Source organism: Euprymna scolopes, chromosome 16 (assembly GCF_053919585.1).
Source record: "Euprymna scolopes isolate OS-2025 chromosome 16, ASM5391958v1, whole genome shotgun sequence".
Classification (NCBI taxonomy): Eukaryota; Metazoa; Mollusca; class Cephalopoda; order Sepiida; family Sepiolidae; genus Euprymna; species Euprymna scolopes.
Window position 1 is genome coordinate 147,727,381 of NC_136497.1, and position 23,104 is coordinate 147,750,484.

The following is a 23,104-nucleotide window of genomic DNA, read 5'->3' on the forward strand; positions in this document are numbered from 1 at the left end:
ATTATACAGTTTCAGTTTTCTTGGCTCATCTGTATTAGTTTTCACATACAAGGGTTTTCCTTAATATTTTAGCTGATTTCATTATTGTTATCCACTGTATCTTCTCAGCCATCTCTCTCATTTCATTCCAATTTCTTCCATTCGTTTTTCGAGTTTTTTTTTTGGTATTGTTCCTAGTGTTCTTAGGATTATTGGTATTATCTTGACTTCATTTTCTATATCCCTTTCAGCTCTCTAACCAGTTCTGTGTCTTTTCTTTGCTTCTAGATCTCCTTCACACGATTTTCTGCTTGAATGGATTTATTTGTTTGCGCATCCATCTCCAATAGGATTTTTTGTTTTCAGTGTTTCTGCTAAGCCTGCTGCGAAAAGCTTTTTGTTGAACTCCTGAATCGTATCGCTTCCAGCAGATCCTCAGCATAACCCAATATAATTTTCCACAACATTTGACTGTCACAGAGTCTTTTTATCAACCATAGAAATGAGATGCAAGGACTGTCGACACTCATGATTAAGAGAGCACTTGTTCCAAGGTAACTGCTATGCCTCTCTCATGTACGTGCCCCTGGTTCAAAGTCAGAAAGGCATTCTGGTGTTTTCCTTCCAGAATTAACCGTTTCCCTCAAAACGTCTACACATTCAGTCTAGGTAGATTAGGCAAAGCATATGTTGATGATTTTCAATGGTTGGCATCTCCAGACTGACTTCAGACGGATGTAGATAACACCTTCTGACAGACCATAGTCTGCTTTCCTAGCCATAAGAATTTAAAAAGTGCCCGCACTAATGCAAGTAGAATGATTATTGGGAGTTGAAGTATTAAAAAATTGTAAAGAATGAAAGGATAAATGTGGGAAGTACACATCTCAACTCTTCACTTCAAAGATTTCTCAAACACTACAGTTGAACTACGACCTTTGTTTTCAATACTTCGAACACTGTTTTATCCAACTAGAGATCAGGACCAAACCAGACACTGAGAAATTTGCAAGGACCATCCGTCTAACCAAAGAACCCCTGGAGGATACCAACATACAGGCACGAATATGTAGGCCAACAGATTTGTCAAAGTTAATTTTGGCTCCTGTAACCTGTTCATGCATTCTTATTTCCATGTTGACGACTTTGATATTTGCATTGCCCATTACAAACACTGTAGCATCATTGGCATAGGTGGATTACTTAATCATGATGCAAGCATCAAAGTAATCCCTTGGAAGACTGGACATCCCTGACAAATAGATCTGAACAAATTGAAAAACTTTGATCTTATACTATTCACCTCCATCAGTTCATAGGGGTTGCAAACAAGAGTCGAATGCAGAAGCGAAACTGAAAACCAAATCTAACTGAAGACAGAAAGCCTTCAAGTAGCGATGGTCAATTGCACTGAATGCTTTGAACTGATCTAAATTGATCATCATAGTTTCAGTGTCGACTTTTTCTATGATCAGGCATAAGTTATCTTGGATCATCTGGCCTTTAACAGCACAAGTCTGTTCAGGGCTTACTAGGCGATGCAAGATAATAAGTTGAAATTTTGGTCAAAATCTTTAACTCTATATTTAGGCCTGCAAAGTTCCTATATGTCATCCACTATTTTTATCAAAAATACAAAAACTAAAATAATAAAACATAAAAAATAATAAAATACAAAAAAATATCCAAGACAGACAATACAAAAAATATGAAAGATAAATGAAAAAAAAAAATGAAAGATAAAAAATATATTATTGTAATTTAATATTTTTTATTTTTATGGGCTCGATATAAATCTCTCGGCTTCTTTCTCTTCTCTATTATTATCTCCTTCTTATCTTGGCTATTGTAACATTTCCTTCCTAAGCTAGGAAGCTTTTTCCTGTATTTGTAACGTCGATCCTTTCTCTTCTGATAAGAAGTATTAGGCTTCAAAATGCATAGCTATAAACAGTATTTATAATCCCTACTTCCTGAGGATGTTTTTTCTTATTGAACTGACAAATAAATTCGTAAGCATCGATGTATATTTTGTTTTGTCTAATATATATGAGTGGGGTCACCAACAATTATACTTATTTTATTATTTCATATTTTCATTTTTTAAATAATGGAAATAATTTAGTGCGTTTCGGACGTTCTCATGTTTTTTAAAGTGTCCTCTCCAGAATGTTTGTAAAATATTCAAAATATGCAAAATGTAGAATAGCGTTTTCACTGCCCATTTTAATGACAGGAAATATTCCTAAGAGTTGGAAATGAAATGAATATTATAAAAAGTGAACAATTAATATTCTTTTTTACAAAAAAAAAATGAAACATTAAAATAAGAAAAGAGAAAAAATAATTTAAATACTGTTCTTCACAGAACAGTATTTAAGAAGAGAAGTATTTCACAGAACAGTATTCAAGAAGAACAGTATTTAAGAAGAGAAAAAAAGAACAGTATTTAAATTATTTTTTTCTCTTTTCTTATTTTGATGTTTCATTTTTTCTTTTTGTAAAAAAATATTAATTGTTCACTTTAGATCTAAAGAAAATGAGATTTCACTTTAGATCTAGAGAAAATGAGATTTCCCAAATCTAATCATTGTTTCAGCAAACAGATGTTATGACATTTGCAAATGGAGTCAAAATCACAAAAGGGGACAAATGTGGCACAATGATAAGATCCCTTTTCATGGAGTTGGGGCTTCCCGAATTAATAAAAAATGTACCAGACTTGTACTTGTGGGGAGACGAGAAGACTGCTTATTGAAAAATCATGGCAACTTCAGTAACTGTTGTCAATCAGATATGATCCGAGCCAAGAGTGACAGTCGTTTACAAAACGCATGCCCTCGGAGTTGGTTTCAAAGGTCAAACCAAACAAACTCATCAGCTGAAGCCTGTAAAACTAAACAATATCCCTACGTTAGGTATGCATGTCCCTTCTTCTCTCTCTTTCTTTCTCGAAGTCTTTTTTTTTAATTACATTTTCACCCCAAACAAGGCACATTGCCACTTTGGTGTAGGGGGCTACTATCAGGGGCAACAACTACTGGGGTACTATGTAGGGATTTGGGCAGCAAGATGTCGGTTCACGTTACACTTGAACTTCTGCACGTCAGTACATTTGGGGAAGCAGGGACCTGGAATGGAATTCCAAAGTCTAGCGCTTCTGGAGTAGAAAGATCTTTTACATCTAGGGATCTCTACAGTGTGGAGGTGGGATTTAGCAACCTGTCGGGTATGTCTCTTTCTTTCTCTCGTTTTCACAATGAGGGAGAGATTAATCAGTTGAGGTTTGGATTCCATCCACAGCTGACGTGAAGAGTTGGGTGACTGAATGCCATTGCAGATGCACACGGATCAACTTATAAATGCTCCTTCAGTTTTTTTTTCTTACATAGACATCACCACTTATCAAAGCCCAGACGCAACTCGAGGATAAGGATTAAAGAGTGTACAGTAGTCAATTGGACAATATAGTAATTGTTAGTAATGGAAATTTGGTAAATTTGTTAACTTAAGTGTAACAGCTTATCAAGAACTTATTTACGTTGGACTTGAAGACAACCATATTGTAGTCAGCTGGAAAGCAGGCAAACGGAAAACAGTTCCACATTCATGCAATTCTAAGAAAGAAGCTTTGTTCATGGAATCTATATTTAGGTTTAGGCACAGATAAAGAGTGGGGGAAATTATTGATAGTGTTTTCAGCTAGACAAGTATTTCTCGTGAAAGTTTGGCGAGGGGGGGCCATAGACTGGAGCTCAGACGAGCACTTGCCATGAAAATAACGATAAAACAGAGATAGATTCGCAACATCTCTTCTGTTAGAAAGAGGTTTCAGGGAAGAGAAAAGGGCATCCTCTATGAGGCTACAAAGTCTATTTTGAACTCTACCAAGGCAGGATGTCCTTTCTAGTAGTTCCTGGCCAGATATGGCAAGAGTACTCCATCCTTGGGCGTACCGGGCTCTTATATAGATAGAGAATTGCATCAGCAGTGAGATATCTACTGGATCGATAGAAGGATCCCACCATTTTTTCAGCAGCCTTGGCAACGGATTTGATGTCTGTGTCCCATTTCAAATCAGGAGTAAAGGTCAAGCTCAAAAGCTTGTCAAAACATGAAACCTCCCATGTCACTAATAAGGTTATTTTTTGCTAAGATAGTTAAAATTGTTAAAATAAAAAAAAATTCTATTTTCAAGCATTTAATTTTAGCGCAAGATCCTGCAAGTAAAGATGACGACATAATGCTCGAAGAAAAAGTAGCTGGTGTATTAACCCCTCCATTGATAGGTATGATTAGCCGTTCCAGAAACGTCTTCATGACACAGACAAACCAAGCCACTCTTCTTGAATTCCCGACTTATTGTATCATACTAATACTTATATTATTTGTTGTTATTATGAGCATTGTTATTAGTAAAGCTACTACTGAAAATATGACAGTCCTATTTATTTTAGCAGTGCCTAGGTGGAAAGCAAAAACAAATTTTTACAACCGTTCTATACTTTCACCTTACAATTTACAAAATGTTGTATCTTTTATCATTTTTATTCATTCTAAAAACTGTGAGTTTTATTTTTTTAAAAGTGCTTAGTTGGAAAACTGAACATGAATTTTCATGACTATTCAGTATTTTCACCTAACAATTTAATAAAAAGATATTGTAGCATTATTATTATTATTATTAGTAGTAGTAGTAGTAGTAGTAGTAGTAGTAGTAGTAGTAGTAGTAGTAGTAGTAGTAGGAGGAGGAGGAGGAGGAGGAGGAGGAGGAGGAGGAGCAATAGTATACCATATAAAGTTACATTTAACTTGAACATTAAAAAAATAGCATGGTTCGTGTTCCTCAAAGCAGCAGTAACAGCCTAAAAACAGCAGTATCTACCAGTGCTCATTCCTGCCATGAAGTGACAGTAACTAACTTAAAGGAGCAATGGCCACCATGTATGACAGTGCCTGACATTTGAAAACATGTGATTTGCCTGCCAGTGCCTGCCCGTCAAAATGTGACAGTAACCATAGCCTATTTCATTTCAGAGCTGTCCAATAGGGCCCGACACTGATTATGATCAAGAGTTGTAAAGGAAACCAGTGCTCCTCAGTACTCAGCAGTAAATGCAAATAACTGCCTCAATTTCATTTAAGAGCAGTCCATGGCTGGCAGTGACCAACAGAGTATGTTGGGAACGGACCGTGGCAGTTGTAAAAGCAACCAACATCCACCAGTAAATGCCAACAAAGGTCAGTACTCACAAATAACCACCATAAACTAGCACTAATCTTCAGTAACCATCAGTATTGACAATTACAGCCAGTGGCTTCTGCTACCTACCACTGCCAAACAATGTCCGACATTGGAAGCTAAATGATTTCATTTTGGCCATAGCCAACAGTGCCCGCAATTTTTCAGGTTTGACAGTATCCCTCTTCCCGACTAACAACTGTATTTTAATGTATTTTCAGGAGGGGGGATCCTTTAACAAATGTGTTCTGACTTTGTGTCATATTTTCACTGGGCAACATTAATGTACACTCCTGCTAGTATATATTTACTGACTGCTGCTGCTTTCAAACAAACATCTTTTAGCAACTACAATTAACCATTTCCTATTAACTGTTACAGTTTTGGGGCAACTACTGTTCATCTTTTATGAGGTCACGCAAAATTTAGCATACATTTTGATCCCTCTCTCCACATTTTTAAGTGAAGAGAAGGATCAAAATGTACGCTAATTTCACCAAAAAATGTATGCTAATTTCACCAAAAAATGTATGCTAATTTCACCAAAAAATGTATGCTAATTTCACCAAAAAATGTATGCTAATTTCACCAAAAAATGTATGCTAATTTCACCAAAAAATGTATGCTAATTTCACCAAAAAATGTATGCTAATTTCACCAAAAAATGTATGCTAATTTCACCAAAAAATGTATGCTAATTTCACCAAAAAATGTACGCTAATTTCACCAAAAAATGTATGCTAATTTCACCAAAAAATGTACGCTAATTTCACCAAAAAATGTATGCTAATTTCACCAAAAAATGTATGCTAATTTCACCAAAAAATGTATGCTAATTTCACCAAAAAATGTATGCTAATTTCACCAAAAAATGTATGCTAATTTCACCAAAAAATGTATGCTAATTTCACCAAAAAATGTACGCTAATTTCACCAAAAAATGTATGCTAATTTCACCAAAAAATGTATGCTAATTTCACCAAAAAATGTATGCTAATTTCACCAAAAAATGTATGCTAATTTCACCAAAAAATGTACGCTAATTTCACCAAAAAATGTATGCTAATTTCACCAAAAAATGTATGCTAATTTCACCAAAAAATGTATGCTGATTTCACCAAAAAATGTACGCTAATTTCACCAAAAAATGTATGCTAATTTCACCAAAAAATGTATGCTAATTTCACCAAAAAATGTATGCTAATTTCACCAAAAAATGTACGCTAATTTCACCAAAAAATGTATGCTAATTTCACCAAAAAATGTATGCTAATTTCACCAAAAAATGTATGCTAATTTCACCAAAAAATGTACGCTAATTTCACCAAAATTTAGGAAACCCACTACTTTTAACAAAATTTTCAGTATTTATTAATTAACGATCAGAAAATGTAAAGAACTTAATATTTTTAATATAGGACAAAATGTATTATTACGTGTAAACAAAATACCTTTGCTAAAGCTATAATTTTAAGGCTTAAAAAATACACATAAAATTATTTTTGCTATTTTTTATGAAATTAAAGCACCATAATGTTGTTAACAATAAAAAAAATCATATATTTACGAAACGTTATGAAATAAACCCATAAAGTTAATGTTAATGAGATCAATATGAAGAAATAACAAATGAAGCATGCATGGTGCCCCGTGAGTGCACAGTGAATAAAGCATAAAAAATTACTAAATTCAGCATTTGCCCCCTTCTCCACCATTTTGCCCCCAATTGTTCACGAGCCCACCTGTGTTCTCGATTCTGACAGCCAGTATGCAAGTCTCCTAGACCTCTTTCTCACAACTTACCCTGAACTGTGTTCAGCTTCTGTTCTGTCTCCACTTGGATCTTCCGACCACTCAGTTGTATCCGTTAAGATAAAAATGAAATGTAATAAATCCCCAGATGTACCTCTCCATCGTACAGTATATCGATACTCTACATTTATATCAGATCGATCTCTGCGTTCCATGTTTAAAAAGGATGTGTCCTCTATAGTATCAGACCTGACGGAATGGTTAATTGTAGGTATAGACCGTTTCATACCCTCGAAAAAATTCCAGCAAAAACCTAACAGCCAGCCGTGGTTCATTACAGAATGTGCTGCTGCCATTGCGCACAGAAATCACTTTTTCCATTGCTTCCAACGTAATAGATGTACTAAAACTAAAGCTGCTTTCAGAACTGCCAGCAACCACTGTAAAAAAGTAATAAAGAACGCAAGAGAGTTGTATGCTCAGTCCGTCAAGTCCAAAGTAGCTGAGCAGCGGCTTGGTTCCCACCAGTTTTGGCAAATAGCAAACAGAATCCTGAACAGAAGCATGTGCTCTATCCCAACTCTCATAAATCGACCTGAGGTAATCTTGTCAGCATCAAACAAAGCCAAACTCTTTGCCAAGAACTTTGCAGCTCATTCTAACCTTTGCGACCAAGGCTGCCAACCTCCAATATTTCCTCCTCTATCAGAAAATATGCTATGTGATATATAAATATCTGTACGTGATGTTACCAAGCTAATCAAAAACCTTGATTCCAGTAAAGCAACCGGCCCTGACGGTATTCCAATTATAATACTCAAAAGTCTTCAACCAGAACTTGCGCCCATCCTTACAAAACTGTTTAAACGTTGTCTTAAGGAGAATTGCTTCCCCACCCTGGAAAATCTCATCAGTATTCCCCGTATTTAAGAATTCAGGTGATCAGTCATCTCCCTCACAGTACAGGCCAATAAGTCTCCTGTGCGTCATGAGTAAGTTGCTGGAATCTGTGTTAAATACAGAAGTAATCAACCATCTTAGTAAAAAAAAACCTTCTTAGTGACACGTAATATAGTTTTCGTTCTGCTAGATTTACAGCAGATGTGCTTACAGTTATATCTCATAGGATTAGCGAATCTCTCGACGGAGGCTACGTTTCTAGGGCAATTGCTCTTGACATATCAAAGGCCTTTGATAGAGTATGGCATAAAGGTTTACTTCACAAGATCTCCAGCTATGGTATAGCTGGAAATGTCTTCTCAGTTATTAAATCATTTCTCTCTGATAGGTTCATAAGAGTAGTGGTTGATGGGCAGAAATCAGAAGCTCTTAGTATTAATGCTGGAGTCCCTCTTCCTACCCTCTTCCTGATCTATATTAATGATCTTCCAAATGCCTATGTAAAAAAAAAAAAAAAAATCCTGGTGAAAATGAACAAACGGTGCAGTTTTAGGCCTTAACATATGTAAATTTGAGTTCTGCATCTTGCAGAAAAAGAAATGACCAAGTCCATCATTTGCCACGCCCCATTTACCTCCAAAATCACCAAGGTCTTAACATATTTAAATTTGAGTTCAGCATATGCCAAACTGCTAAATAGCATACACAGAAAATTTTTGACAAATATAGTCAAATAGTCCCAAAATTAGAGTGTTTTATTAGCTCTAAAGAGCCCATGGGTTATCGCGAAGTATAGACAAATAAAATGATATAGAAATCAATTCCAAGGTGTAATTATTGAGAAAAGTGCGAACAGACGAACGGATGAGGGATCAAAAATTAATTTCTCGAATTAACGATATTATTATTGAATTACGCATTTGTGAGGTCGATAATTGTTTTTACACCGCACAATATAGATCAGAATTAATGCTCACAATAAATCAAAACACACATGGATGACGTCATAATGAAGAACGTTGCTAAGGTCTCCTCCATTAACTTATCCTCTATAATATCATGTCATATTTAACAAAGTTCACTTAAACTCTTAATCTGGCCGTCTCGGGGCTAACTTTCTAGGACCAGACCCTTTATTTTTTTGCCAGATGAAGTATGGTTCTGTAGATGTTTACTCTCCCAGGCATTATCTCTTTAAGGAAAAGTTTTGTTTATTGCCTATAGCCTGAGGCACCCATATCCGGAAATGCTGAGAGGTCTGTCTGTTCATGGCTTTTTTTGCAGATCCATAGTTCACCTTAGGAATCGCAAGTTTTTAACCCCACCTTCGGACCTTTTGTCACATCTTCCTTGGTAAGAAGAAAGTAATGACATTTACAATTGATTTGCGAATAGGGTTTTTAATTTATTAAATTTTTACAAAACTTCTTGAAATTGTCCAACTTTTAACTTTTCCTTATATTCATCTATTTACGTGTATTATTAAAAAATACATATATATAATCTAAATATAGACAGCGCGTTCATTAAAAATTGTGGAACTCTCGGTCAACATTTTCTGGTTATTTCCGTCTGCTGTTGAGACAGCCCAAGTCACCTTTGTTAAAATCAACGCGAGAAAATTATTTCATCTTAAAACCTTTTTTTATAGTAAAAACAGTAGATATATTTGCTTTTAAATCATAAAAACTCTTGTTTAATGATTGAAATCGATTCGAAAATATAAGAAGAACGATATAATTTTTCTTTTTCTTGAATCCATGATTTTACTTACCCTTCGACGACTGTAAGGAGATTTTCGACTTTTTTTTGATTTTTCTCTGGATGGTCGCTTGTCCATTTTCAAAATATTTATAACACAAAACTATAACAATAACAAAAACTATAACAACTTAATGTAACAATAACTATAATAAAAAAAAAACTGTATACAGATAAAAATGAATATGAGAGATCGATAGATAGGTAAGTAGTATATAGGTAAGTTTGCGCTTTTGATAATCGTTGTGAACACTGCCAAGAAATATATTGGAATGAAAATCGCACAATAAATTGAAACAAACATGCATTGCATGACGTCATAATGTAAATTGTTGCTAAGATATTATTTCAATGATTCTCTATAATATTATTATTGACGACGTCAAAAATGCGAAAAGACCCGACTGTCCATCCGATGAATCAGGGATCATTGTGGCGGTTTTAGGAATTCTTCTGGTGGAATGAAGTATTGTCTGGTTCAGCCATAGAAAGGATCATCAAAGTTTCAGAAATCAGGGTCTCTAAGTTTCTTTGTCATTTTTTTTTAATTAATAAATTGATAAATTCACATCGATTTTTATTATTATTATTATTATTATTAGTAGTAGTAGTAGTAGTAGTAGTAGTAGTATTAGTATTTTTATTATTATTATTATTATTATCATTATTATTATTATTATTATTAGTATTATTATTATTATTTTTATTATTATTATTATTATTATTAGTAGTAGTAGTATTTTTATTATTATTATTATTATTAGTATTTTTATTATTATTATTATTAGTAGTAGTATTTTTATTATTATTATTATTATTATTATTATTATTATTATTATTATTATTTACTCACTAGAAATAGTCAGAGAGGCCATCATCAAATATTTCTCTTTGAGAACAACTTGTGGTGTTCTCTGAAGTCTGAGTTACAACAAGTCTCCCCAGATTTCCAGTAATCTCAACCTTTGTCGATAACCTATGAAAATAGATTTGCGTTATCGTAGCTGGAGCTTATGATTGATTTCATGTTGGTGATTACCATTGGTCTTCACTAGAATTTGAATGGCAACAAGTCTTCCCAAGCTCCCAGTCCTCATTAAACTCGTCCAGCGGATGTCTGGCTAGTTGCTTTCTCTTCTCAATCTTTATCAATGGTGATTTTTCACATAATTTGTCCTGAGTGCTTATTCCTGCGCGATACATATAAAGGCTTCTGTCCCAACCTTCAAATCACATTTTGACAACCATCACCAGATTTTTCCTTGTCAACTGTCTCTGGTAGATTTCTACTTAACTAACCACGCATTTTCTTCTTAATCCACTTGTCTTTCATTTTTAGTTCATTTATTGCCTTAAATTCCTTGCTTCTTACTAATTTGCTCTCTTGCAGTTTTTTAAATTTTGATACACACTTTAGAAACTTTTCCTTACAGTTTGGGACATAAACTTTCAAGTTATTTATCTTCTTTTACACATCGTTTTACACATAGTCCTCGCCTTCCTCTTTTCTTTTCACATATAACTTATTGATATCGCTCTTTGGGTGAAGAGCCCCATTTATTATCATTATTTTCCTTGTTTTCCTGTCTATATCTTTCAATTTATTTTCTTCTAGGATATAGCAGAAGTGGCTGATAAAAGATCATGGCAATGGTTTAGAGCTGGGTATCTGGCTAAAAGTATTGAAGCTTTTGTTTCTGCAGCACAAGAACAGGCATTAGGAACACGATTGTTCAAAAAGTGGTTCTAGGAGAGAAAGTTGCTGCAGAATGCCGGATTTGTGGTAAGACCTCATAGTGACTTGCGCACCTTGCAGCAGGGTGTAGTGGATTAGCCCAGAGAGAGTACCACAAAAGACTCGGGATATATTGGGACGTCTGTAAAAAGATTGGGGTGAACTGTGCTGGAAAGTGGTTTGAGGAGGTACCTGATGAAGTTAGAACAAGTGAGGATGGAAATGTAACGGTATGGTGGGACAAAAGTGTCATAATGACCAAGCAATTGGAACATAATCGTCCGGATTTGGTCGTCATTGACAAGGTTTCAAAAAAGTGGCAGATTGTAGACTTCTCAGTACCCTGGGACAGGAATATGAGAGAGAAGGAAAACGAAGTGGAGCAATTATGCTTCATTGGCCTTGGAGATAAGGCATATACACGGGGTATAAAAACAAATAACCCCGATCGCAGTAGGGGTAGTATCAAGTCGTCTGGAAGGACAATTAAAAAGACTACGAATCCCCGATGTTTTAAGCGACCTTCAGACTTCTGCTATTGTAGGTACCACCAACATTTTTAGGAAAACTCTTGATCTTTGAAGCTCCTGGTTTGAAGCCGGAATTGAGAGAAATCCTCTGGAAATGAATGTCATCCCTTTCCAGGGATACGTTGATAAACGAAATCAGAATCATTATTATTATTATTTATTATTGCCATCATCATCATCATCATCATCATCATCATCATCATCATCATCATCATCATCATCATCATCCAGTGCCAGACAAAGTGTCTCTTCCAATTACAACGCAAGCCAGTGTCTTGTACTAAGCCTGCCTCTCCCATACAATGTAACACTGGCGTCAGAAGTAATAAATACGATTGCTGCCAGATAGTCTCAATATAATATACAGGTATAATTTAATAATCAACATTGGTTGATGAACAGCAGCAGCAGCAGCCGGCAGTTACTAACTGCTGCTGCTGTTGCTGCTTTTAAACAAATATACACATCTACAGCTTTTAGCAACTAACATTCATCGTTTATGACGTCAACTGATTTTGGTAGCTGCCAATCATTTTTCTGAATTCACACGACTTTTAACAGCTATCATTTTTTTTACTACGGAGTCACTTACTTATCAAGGCCCAAAGGCCACTCGAGGATAATGGTTAGTGAATATAAGGTAGTAGTCTAGTAATCGTTAATGGTACAAGTTGGATAGAATTTGATTATTTAAGGGGACGGTTCAACAACAACTTGTTTACATTCGACTTAAAGGCTACAATTTTGTAGATGGTCACAAAGCATGCCAGCGGAAGAGTGTTTCATAGGCGGGCAGTTCTAGTAAAGAAGCATTGTTCATGAAATCTACGTTTAGGTTTAGGCATAGATACAGAGTTGGGGAAATTGTTGGATCGTAGATATACCCAGTTGAATGTTTTTTTCTGAATGTCTGGCAAGGAGATAACATAGAGCACTTCTCATGAAAATAACGATAGATCAGAGACAGGCTCCCAACGTTTCTTCTGTCTGAAAGAGACCACGGGGAAGAGGAAAGCATTACCTACTAGATTTCAAAGCCGAGTTTGAAATCTATCACGGCAACTCCTGCCCAGATATAGCACCAGTACATATAGTACATAGAACGTGCTTGACTCTTATACAGAGTTCTTTTACAGATAGAGGATTGTATCAGCAGTGAGATACGTATTGGAGGAGTAGAATGATCAAACCATTTTTCCAGCGATTTTGGCAACAGATTTTATGTATGTGTTCCATTACAAATCTAGAGTGAAGGTCAATCCCAGGCGCTTGTCAGGACATGTCACTTCCTCAAGATGACAGCCATTCATTTCAATTGGAGCCTGATGGAAGTCAGAGCGATTATAATGAAAAGAGATAAGCTTGGTTTTTATGCATTACAATAAACCAGCCACTTTTTTTTCCAATTGCACCACGTGCTCAAGATCAGAAGAGAGAGAATCAGAAAGATATTGGTTATCACTGGCCTTGATTTTTTTGCTATGGATTGTGGTGTCGTCTGCATAAATGCCTATGAATGATCTAAGAATATGATTAGAGAGATCATTGATGAAGATCAGGAAGAGTGTTATTTTTTTCGTATTGTTTATTCGCCATAAAAAGTTTAAATTGTTTGTTACTTTAGTATACATTTATAAAGTGTAAATGTATACATTTAAAATATAACTATATATCAAATCAATGTTGTTAAATATAAGTTCATAAAGGTTCCATAAGAAACTATTTCGTATCATCATCATCTATAATATAAATTTCATCTGCATTTAAATGAATGTATGCATGTATGTTTGTATGTCTGCCAAAAACTTTTAACAGAGGCAACTGATTTTCATAGATCGGTATCATTTTGAAGCTCCATTCTTTCGGACGAAAAATATCGAAAAATTAGCTAAAAAACATTAATCCCTTCATCATCAACGATGGACGCAACAGCAAAGACCTCACTTTTTTTTCCATGCTCTTTTCCACCTTTGCGATACAGGTTCGAGCCTACCTGCCTGCCTACTTCCACTTTTTTTTTTTTGGTCAATACACACCTCCAAACATCCTTGAGCCGCCGAACACCCAGGCTAGTAGAGGATAAATGTTTAACCAGAATTATTGGTAAATATGCTGAGCCAAAAGGGACACAATTTAATTAGAAGTTTTCTCAATTGTCTGCCTTGTACATTAAGTGATAATTGCATACATACAGTTTTTTTGTTTTGTTTTTTTCCATGAATGGTCCTTATGATTACTAACATATTTTTATTTTATCATTTCATACTATCTTGGGATAGGGCATCCTACTAAATTCCAGACATTTAATCACTATCTCATACATTTTAAACAAGATGTCTTTTTTAAGATTCAAACCACCTTCTTAAGTCTATTTGCTTGTATCTCTCTTGCACTTGCTTCAACAGGTATATTTTCCAGGTAGGTTTTGAAATACATTTTCCTTACTCTGGTTACTTTTATAATTACTGGAATGATGGAAATCTCCACACGACTCCATTATCCTTTCACATCGCACACAAGACCTTCGTATTTCATTATATTTTCTCTCTTCTCTCCTTTTTACCCACCATCATTAGGGACACCAACTTTTAATAAAGTTTTTTTCTCCTTGTTGTCCCATATTACTATGTCAGGTTTAATAACTGTGTTTCCTAAGTACGTACCTGTACGAATTACATAGTCATAGTGGATAGTGGATAATTGATTTATTTTTCTAATAATTATAATAATCGACCTGATTAAGTGGCATTGTCTGGTCAATATCTAAAAGTATGACTTATTATCAACTACGCAACTCAGCGTTCCCAGAACGTTTACCACAACAAATTGTATATGAATATGGTGTCTCATAAAATAAAATTCTTATCATTTCTTCAAGCTGGCTATGAGACATTCTAGACATTCACTTGTTAACTCATATATTCCAACTAAGAGATCTTTGTAAGAGTTTAATCGTCAGTTTAAGTCCATTTGTATGAGTCTCTTTTGAACATGATTTACTGGATATGTTTGCTAAGTAGTTTTTGAATTTCTTTTTAGTGAATCTAGTTGCTTTCATAATTACTTGAATGATGGAGATCGTCATCAGATTCCCGTTTCTTATCATGTCTATACAAGGCCTTGGTATTTTGTAATCTTCTTCCTCTCACCTCTGTTAAAGCCAGCATCGTTAGAAACACATACTACAACAAGGGTTGCAACTTTCTCTCATTTATTCCATTTCAATATATTAGGCTTAACTGGTTTTCTAGGTATGTAGCTGTAGGAATTTCATAGTCATAATGGACGGTGTATGACTTATTTTCAACTGTTCTTTCTAGTATATGTTCCCAAGATTTGCTGCTACACTGAATATGCAGATTTTAGTAGGTGGTGGATAATTGATTTATTTTTTTAATAATAATACTAATAATCGACCAGGTTACCCGGCGTTGCCTGGTCAATAATTAAAAGTATGACTTATTTCCAACTATGCAACGCGGAGCTTCCAGAATATTGATCATCATAAACTGTATATCTCATTAAAAAAATCTTAGCATTTTATTCAAGTTGGGTATGAGGCATTCTACCGGATGTTAAACATTCACTTGCAACTTATATATTACAACTAAGAGATCTTTGTAAGATTCTAATCGCCAAAGATTCTAATAGTACATTTGTATGAATCTCCATGGTACATGGTTTACTGGCTATATTTGTCAAGTAGTTTTTTAAATACTTTTTAGTGAATCTAGTTGCTCTCATAATTACTTAAATGACGGAGATCGTCATCAGATTCCTGTTTCTTATCATGTCTACACACGGCCTTGGTATTTCGTAATCATCTCCCACTCACCTCTGTTAAACCAGCATCATTATAGAAACTTACTACAACAAGGGTTGCTACTTACTCTCACATATCTCATATCAATATATCCGGCTTAACAGCTCCGTTTTCTAGGTATGTAGCTGTAGAAATTTCATAGTTATAATGGATGGTGTATGATTTATTTTCAACTGTTCTTTCTGGTATATGTTCCCAAGATTTGCTGCTACATCGGATATGCAGATTTTTACAGATTTTCACTTGAATATATTTACACGCTCTATTGTAGCACATTGTATAATAGCACTCACACAGCAGCTCACACTCTCTACTTCTGTGTAGAAGAACCTGCACTTGTTGTCATTACTGAGACCGCTTATCTTTTTAAAAACATTGGACATCAGACCTTGAATTTGGGCAACCATTATCATTACCTCCTGAACATAGTTATTACCTTACAGGAGTCACAAGTCCTGGATCACGACACTAAATATGACCTAGTAAGGGTTACATTCTAATAAGGACATCAAATATGGCTTGGTAGAGGTTACGTCTTTGAAAGTAGCCCCACTTAGTAACAGAGTTTTTCAAATATATACACTCGAGTTCGAATACATATTGAAATTGCAACGACCTCTCGAGGACACTGGTCGCTGAGTCTAAGAAGACCCAAAATTCTCTCAACCATTGTCAGTCGTTTCTATGACTAAAATTATCACTCAAACACGTTGCGTTGTGTTGCGCCTCTATTGTAAAAAGGATCACTTCTCTACACGGTATGAGTTGTGTTTCTGTTGTCTAAAGAATCACTCGCCCATGCTGATTGTGTTGCATCTCTGTTGTATTCAAGATCGCTGGAAAAGATCTCTACCAAACGGATATTTTAAAACAGAAGGAAAGAAAAAAAAAGAGAAGTCCCTTTGTAGCGGAACATGCAAAGGAAATAAGCAACGCTCGTTACTTAAAATACCCATGATTATTATATGTGACGGCAAAGATACAGCAACAAAACATTAGTGATTGTGTATTAAAGTTTATATGCGTGTTATTTTCCCTTAGTAAGTCTTTGTGCAAATATCTGTGGCAAGATAAAATGGTCCGTGTTGCTTTGAGAGACTTTTTATGTGCGTTGTATACATTTTGGGGAGCTGAATCAAAAGCGTCTACTTATGTCAGCCTCAGGCGAGGAGGAGAGAGAGAGAGAGAAAAATGAGAGGAAGAGAGATATAGAAAAGGCTGATGTTGGTCTCGGCACCTGTATTAGAAAATATAACTGATTAAATAAAGGGGAGACATCTGAGCCAGCTAGGAACAATTCAGTGAAATGAAGGCATAGATGTAGATGTAGGTTAACAAAAGGAGAAACATGTTCAGGAAGTGTCAAAGTCTGCGTACTTGCGAGAAAAATATAGACGACGGACACTACGAGCCGTGCAAGGAGTGGGTATAACTAAAGGAGCAGGAAAGTGTACATTACAGTCACCACCAGGTGTCTGAGGAGTAGGTTTAAGTGCAGGAGCAAATACAGATTTTGGAGTAGGTACGATAGCAAGTTCTGTATCGGGCGTGATGACAGGTCCTGAATCATACACCTTAATAGGGTCTGGATCAGAAAAACTAGTTTCCGTAGGTACTGAATCTGATGTGCTCTCACTAAAAGCTGGTTTGATACGATTTATCGCGACCGAGTCACGTTTGCCATTTCAGTAAATAACGAAATATTTACCAGACGAATTTAACACTAGGTATGTACCGTCATAAAGCGACTAATCTGAAAACAATTTGCATAAAGTGTAGAAAAAAATAAACAAAAAATACCATGTACTAAAAAGAAAACTATCATAAATGTTTTTTGCCACTTTTCTTTATCGTCACTATTCTTAAAATCAACTGCACACGACTAATAGACAGCATATTTATTTTTAACGAAAAAAAGGGGGAAGTTTCATCTCTATAGTATCTTCCTTCCTTTCGTTTTGAGTGACGTTGGTACGAAGTGTGAGTTTTGAGCTATGGTCTTGATCTTTTTATAAGGATTAATTATCTGGTCAACTTATCGCCTTTGTAATTTTCTCCAGCTATTTCTCTATTACTCCGATCTTTCTGTTTCTTGTCAGTGACTCTGTTGTCAGAATTGCAAATTTGAGCTATGACTTTAGTTCTTTGATAGGGCGAAATATCTCGTTGGCCCAACTGCCTGCAACTTGTTCTGACTTTTCTTAACTCATTTCAAAAACTTTGCCAGACTCGTAAAATCGTTCGTGCAGCTTTTTTTAAATCAAGGATAAGTAGGTGGGGCGATGGCCACAGTCCCCACTCAAAGCTAGCAACGAAATGACAATATCAAGGTCACTAAAGATTAGCCATGTTTTTAGCCAAACCGGATGACATGATGCCAACAATAAAATTTCCATGGACAAGCGTCGTCTGCAAGTACATAGGCTCTCAACTGAAAACAAACAATTGTATTCCATGGGAACCAATGACCACATTTATTCAAATCAGAAAACAGTAAATAAAAATGGAGAAACTGTTATAGCCTATTGATTTGGGTAAGCTTTCCTCGTCAAATTCATGACTGGATAGAGTATACACTTCGCTTTATTCTGTTTTCTCTGCAATACCTCTTGTTGGCTACTCTGGCTTGGGTGATCATGTCACGTAGTGAAGTGAAGAAGAGGCAACATTGAAACAGATGGAAGCAATACAAAACACACAAAGTGCGTCGCAGATGCCCATGCAATAAAGCCTGGGAGAAAGTGCTATAACAACTGCTAATTTTGTGGAAAAAAAAAAGCCATTAAAGAAGCGAGTATCCAGCAAAAGGAAAACATGTGGCAGGGATATCTCCAGAGAAGATCCTAATTTACCTTATATGTGCTTCCGGGTTGCACTTGCTTACACCACTGCATTTATATTTGCCCTCTATCGACCCCACAACAGCGGAATTACTATCTTTAAGAGCATATCTGAGAAAATAGACCACATCCTGTCTGCACACCCCTCGGCTAACATCCACATCTGTGGTGACTTCAACGTCCATAATGTGGAATGGCTGACCCACTCAAATAAGACGGACGATGAGAGGAGGTTCTGTCATGATTTTGCCATTGCTTATGACCTCACTGAGATTGTTCGCGAGCCCACCCGTGTGCCTGATACTACAGGTCAATATGCAAGCCTTCAAGACCTTTTTCTCTCAACTTCCCCTGAGCTATGTTCATGTTCCGTTCTTTCTCCTCTAGGATCCTCCGACCACTCAGTTAAGATAAAAATGAAATGTAATAAGTCCCCAGACGTACCCCTTCACCGTACTGTATACCGATACTCCATGGCTGATTGGGATAGCTTCCGTACATTTATATCTGATCTACCTCTGCATTCCATGTTTAAAAATGATGTCCTCTATAGTATCAGACCTGACCGAATGGGTAATCGTAGGCATAGACCGATTCATACCATCTAAAACATTCCAACAAAAACCTACCAGCCAGCCATGGTTCTCCCCAGAATGTGCTGCTGCTATCGTGCACAGAAATCACTTTTTCCATAGCTACCAACGTAATAGATGCACTGAGACTAAAGCTGCTTTCAGGAACGCCAGCAACCACTGTAAAAGAGTAATAAAAAATGCAAGAGAGCTATATGCCCAGTCTGTTAAATCCAAAGTAGCTGATCAGTGGCTTGGTTTCCACTAGTTTTGGCAAATAACAAATAGGATCCTGAACAGAAGTGGGCGTTCTATCCCAACCATTATCAACAGACCAAAGGTCATCTCCTCAGCTTCAGTCAAGGCCAAACTATTTGCCATTAACTTTGCAGCAAATTCTACCCTATGCGACGAAGGCCATCAACTCCCCATATTTCCTCCTATAACACAGAACACGCTAGGTAACATAAAAATATCTGTGCATGAGGTCGCCAAGCTAATCAAGAACCTTGATTCCAGTAAAGCTACTGGCCCTGACGGCATCCCAATTATAGTGTTAAAAAAGCTTCAACCAGAACTTGCTCCCATACTTACGAAACTGTTTAAACGTTGCCTTAAGGAGAAGTGCTTTCCAACACCCTAGAGTCTCATCAGTATGTCCTGTATTTAAGAACTCAGGTGATAAGTCATCTCCCTTTCAGTACAGACCAATAAGTCTCCTGTGTGTCATGAGTAAATTGCTGGAATCCATATTAAATAGAGAAATAGTCAACCACCTCAGTAGAAATAACCTTCTTAGTGACACGCAATATGGTTTCCGTTCTGCAAGATCAACCGCAGATGTGCTAACGGTTATATCTCATAGGATTAGCGAATCTCTTGACAAAGGCTTCCTTTCCAGGGCAATTGCTCTTGACATATCAAAGGCCTTCGACAAGGTATGGCATAAAGGCCTACTTCACAAGATCTCCAGCTACGGTATAACTGGAAATATTCTCTCTATCATTAAATCATTTCTCTCTGATAGGCTCATAAGAGTAGTGGTTGATGGACAAAAATCAGAGGCCTGCAGTATTAATGTTGGACTCCCTCAAGGGTCCATCCTGGGCCCAACTCTCTTCCTGATCTACATCAATGACCTCCCTAAACACATGCTTAAATCATTTTTTGACATCTATGCTGATGACATGACCATCTACAACAACACATCAAAGGCTGTAAATAACAAAGCTCTCTCTGATTCTCTCTCCTCTGATCTCGAACGAGTGGTTCGGTGGGGGAAGACGTGGCTGGTTACCTTTAATGCATCTAAAACCAAACTCCTATCTTTACATCATCAACGCTTTGATCCCCCATCTGGCATCAATTGAAATGGATGGCTCTCGTCTAGGAGAAGCCCCATGTTTTGACAAGCTTCTGGGCTTGACCTTCACTCCTGATCTGAAATGGAACACGTACATCAAGTTTGTTGCCAAGGTCGCTGGAAAGATGGTTGGATCCTTCTACCGCTCTAGAAGATATCTCACTACTGATGCAATTCTCTATCTGTATACAAGCCAAGTACGTCCAAGGATAGAATACTGCTGCCATATCGGGGCAGGAGCTGCTAAAAATAGCCTATCCTGCCTTAACAGAATACAAAATAGACTTTGTGGCTTAGTGGGGTATGCCCTTTTCTCTTCCCTGCAACCTCTCTCCCACAGACGAGACGTTGCAAGCCTATCTTTGTCTTATCGTTATTTCCATGGCAGGTGCTCGTCTGAACTCCAATCTCTGGTCCCCCCTCGACAATCTTTTACAAAAAACACCCGTCTAGATGAATCCACTGTCAAAAACTTTCCCCACTCTTTATCTATGCCTTAATCAAAACGTGGATTCCATGAACAAAGCTTCTTTCTTAGACCTGCACGCCTGTGGAACTCTGTTCCCTCTGCCTGCTTCCCTCCTGACTACAACTTGGATGTCTTCAAGTCCAACGTAAACAAATTCTTGATGAACCGCCCCCTTAAGTAGACACTCTAAAATATCCACACTAACGTACTGTACTTGATCACCTTGTAAAAAAAAAAAAAAACAGGCATGAAGTTTGGGAGGACAAGGCATTTTGCAGTTGCTTGCCACACCAGAAACACGAAGAACTTTACTCATAAACGAGATGGGCCTCCAAGATCAACAAAAATCGAAAAGAAATAGAAACGACTACTATATAGCAACACACAGCAATGGGGAAAACGACCACTCACTAACAGAGGCATACTGCTATTCCCTACCTAGGCCCAAAATAGCAAAATGCCATACCTCAGCAGAGGCAAGAGAGGCATATGCAGAAATTTAGAGTAGGGGACAAAATGTCCTAAATAGAAATAAATGCGAAAGTAGACACAGATCCTGTGAGTAAACTTATTCCCTGGGAATGTCTCAAACAATTCAAACTTGTCCGACTATATTTTTGAGGGGGGGGTCACAATTGACCAAGTGGGTATCTGTCACCTAGTGGTCAGACATGGCGATAAATTTACAAGTGCCAGTTTCATGTGGTGAAAATCAATGGACCCGTCTAACTTGGCCTCCAGACCTCAAGAAACTGGAACTAATGACCCTTACTTTTACAATAGGGATCAATATATATCAACAAAATAACACCAGTTCAACTGCAGCAACACAATCAAAATCAGAATGAAATGTAAAAGAAAGAGAGGGAATACTCAAGGAATTTTCTGATATGTTTAAAAATATTGAATACCTACCAGGAGAATACAGCACTAAGATTGACTCGTCAGCATCCCCAGTAATACACCCACCTCGTAGGGTACCAATAGTATTGAAAGAGAAATTTAAAGCAGAGCTAGACTCCTTTGTAGACCAAAACATAATAATCCCATTCAACAAACCAGGCGTCCTGGGGCATCTTTTTTTGTATGCCCCACAAGAAAACCAATGGATCTGTCAGGCTTTGCCTGGATCTTAAGGATTTGAACAGAACAGTGTTGCGGCAATATATTGTTAAACCATTTGCGGAAATCTTCTCCAAACTTCATGGAGCAAATTGATTCTCAATAGTTGATGTAAAATCTGGCTATTGGAACAGGAATCAAGATGATAAATCAAAACAATGACTACATTCACCCTTGAGGGACGCTATATATTTAAGCGCTTCCCAATTGGAGTTAAGAATACTTAAGACGAATTGCAGCAAGCTATGTTTAAGACCTTTAGGGATATCAAGAATACCCTCTCAATATCTGATGACATTGTTATAGTTAGATTTGAGGATGATGGCAGCGACCATGAAAATGCACTCAAAGAACTCTTAGAAAAGGATTACACTAAGAACTGCAAGTTCAAACCAGGCAAATTAGTTGTCCGTGTATAAGATATTTTTTTTGTTATATCATATCAAGGGATAGAGTGAAACCAGCTCAAATGGAGATAGAGGCGACTGTCCAGATGAAGCCACCAAAAGACGTATAACAACTTGGCCTAGAAAATTACTTAAAACAAATTTTCACCACAACTGAGAATGTTGACCATATCATTCCGAGACCTTCTGTCGACGAAAACGCAGTTCACCTGGACAGAACAGAGATAGATGATATTCAACAATGTAAAAAAAAGAAAATACCAAATGCAATTGTGTTTAAATATTTTGACACAAAAGCACCAATCAATATACAACTAGATGTACCATCAGCTGGACTAGACGCTACCTTAACCCAGAATAAAATGTCAGTCAATCTAGCAAGAAAAACACTGTTAAGGTAAGAGAAGGATACTCGAATATAGAGAGATAAGATGGTGAAGTAAATCAAATCGCTGAAAAATCAATGCAGTCACGATTTCAAGTAGTAAGTAATTCTTGGTAACAAAGATGGCGGCGAAGAACCAATACAGTCCCGATCTTGAGTCATTTCAAGACGGAAGCAATGGCGAACTGATTGAATCCCAAACTCGACATTTTTTATAATAATTT

General features: G+C 36.6%; 1 protein-coding gene across 1 annotated transcript in view; it reads right to left on the minus strand.

Annotated features, from left to right (window-relative positions):
• Positions 1-9,874, minus strand: part of LOC145296281 (uncharacterized) — a 54,950-nt gene extending 45,076 nt beyond the window's left edge. Inside the window, exon 1 of the mRNA XM_080142478.1 lies at positions 9,648-9,874. Within this exon, the coding sequence (XP_079998604.1) occupies positions 9,648-9,713 (66 nt within the window). The 5' untranslated portion in view covers positions 9,714-9,874. The remainder of the gene's footprint in view (positions 1-9,647) is intronic.
• Between the last annotated feature and the right edge of the window lie 13,230 nt (positions 9,875-23,104).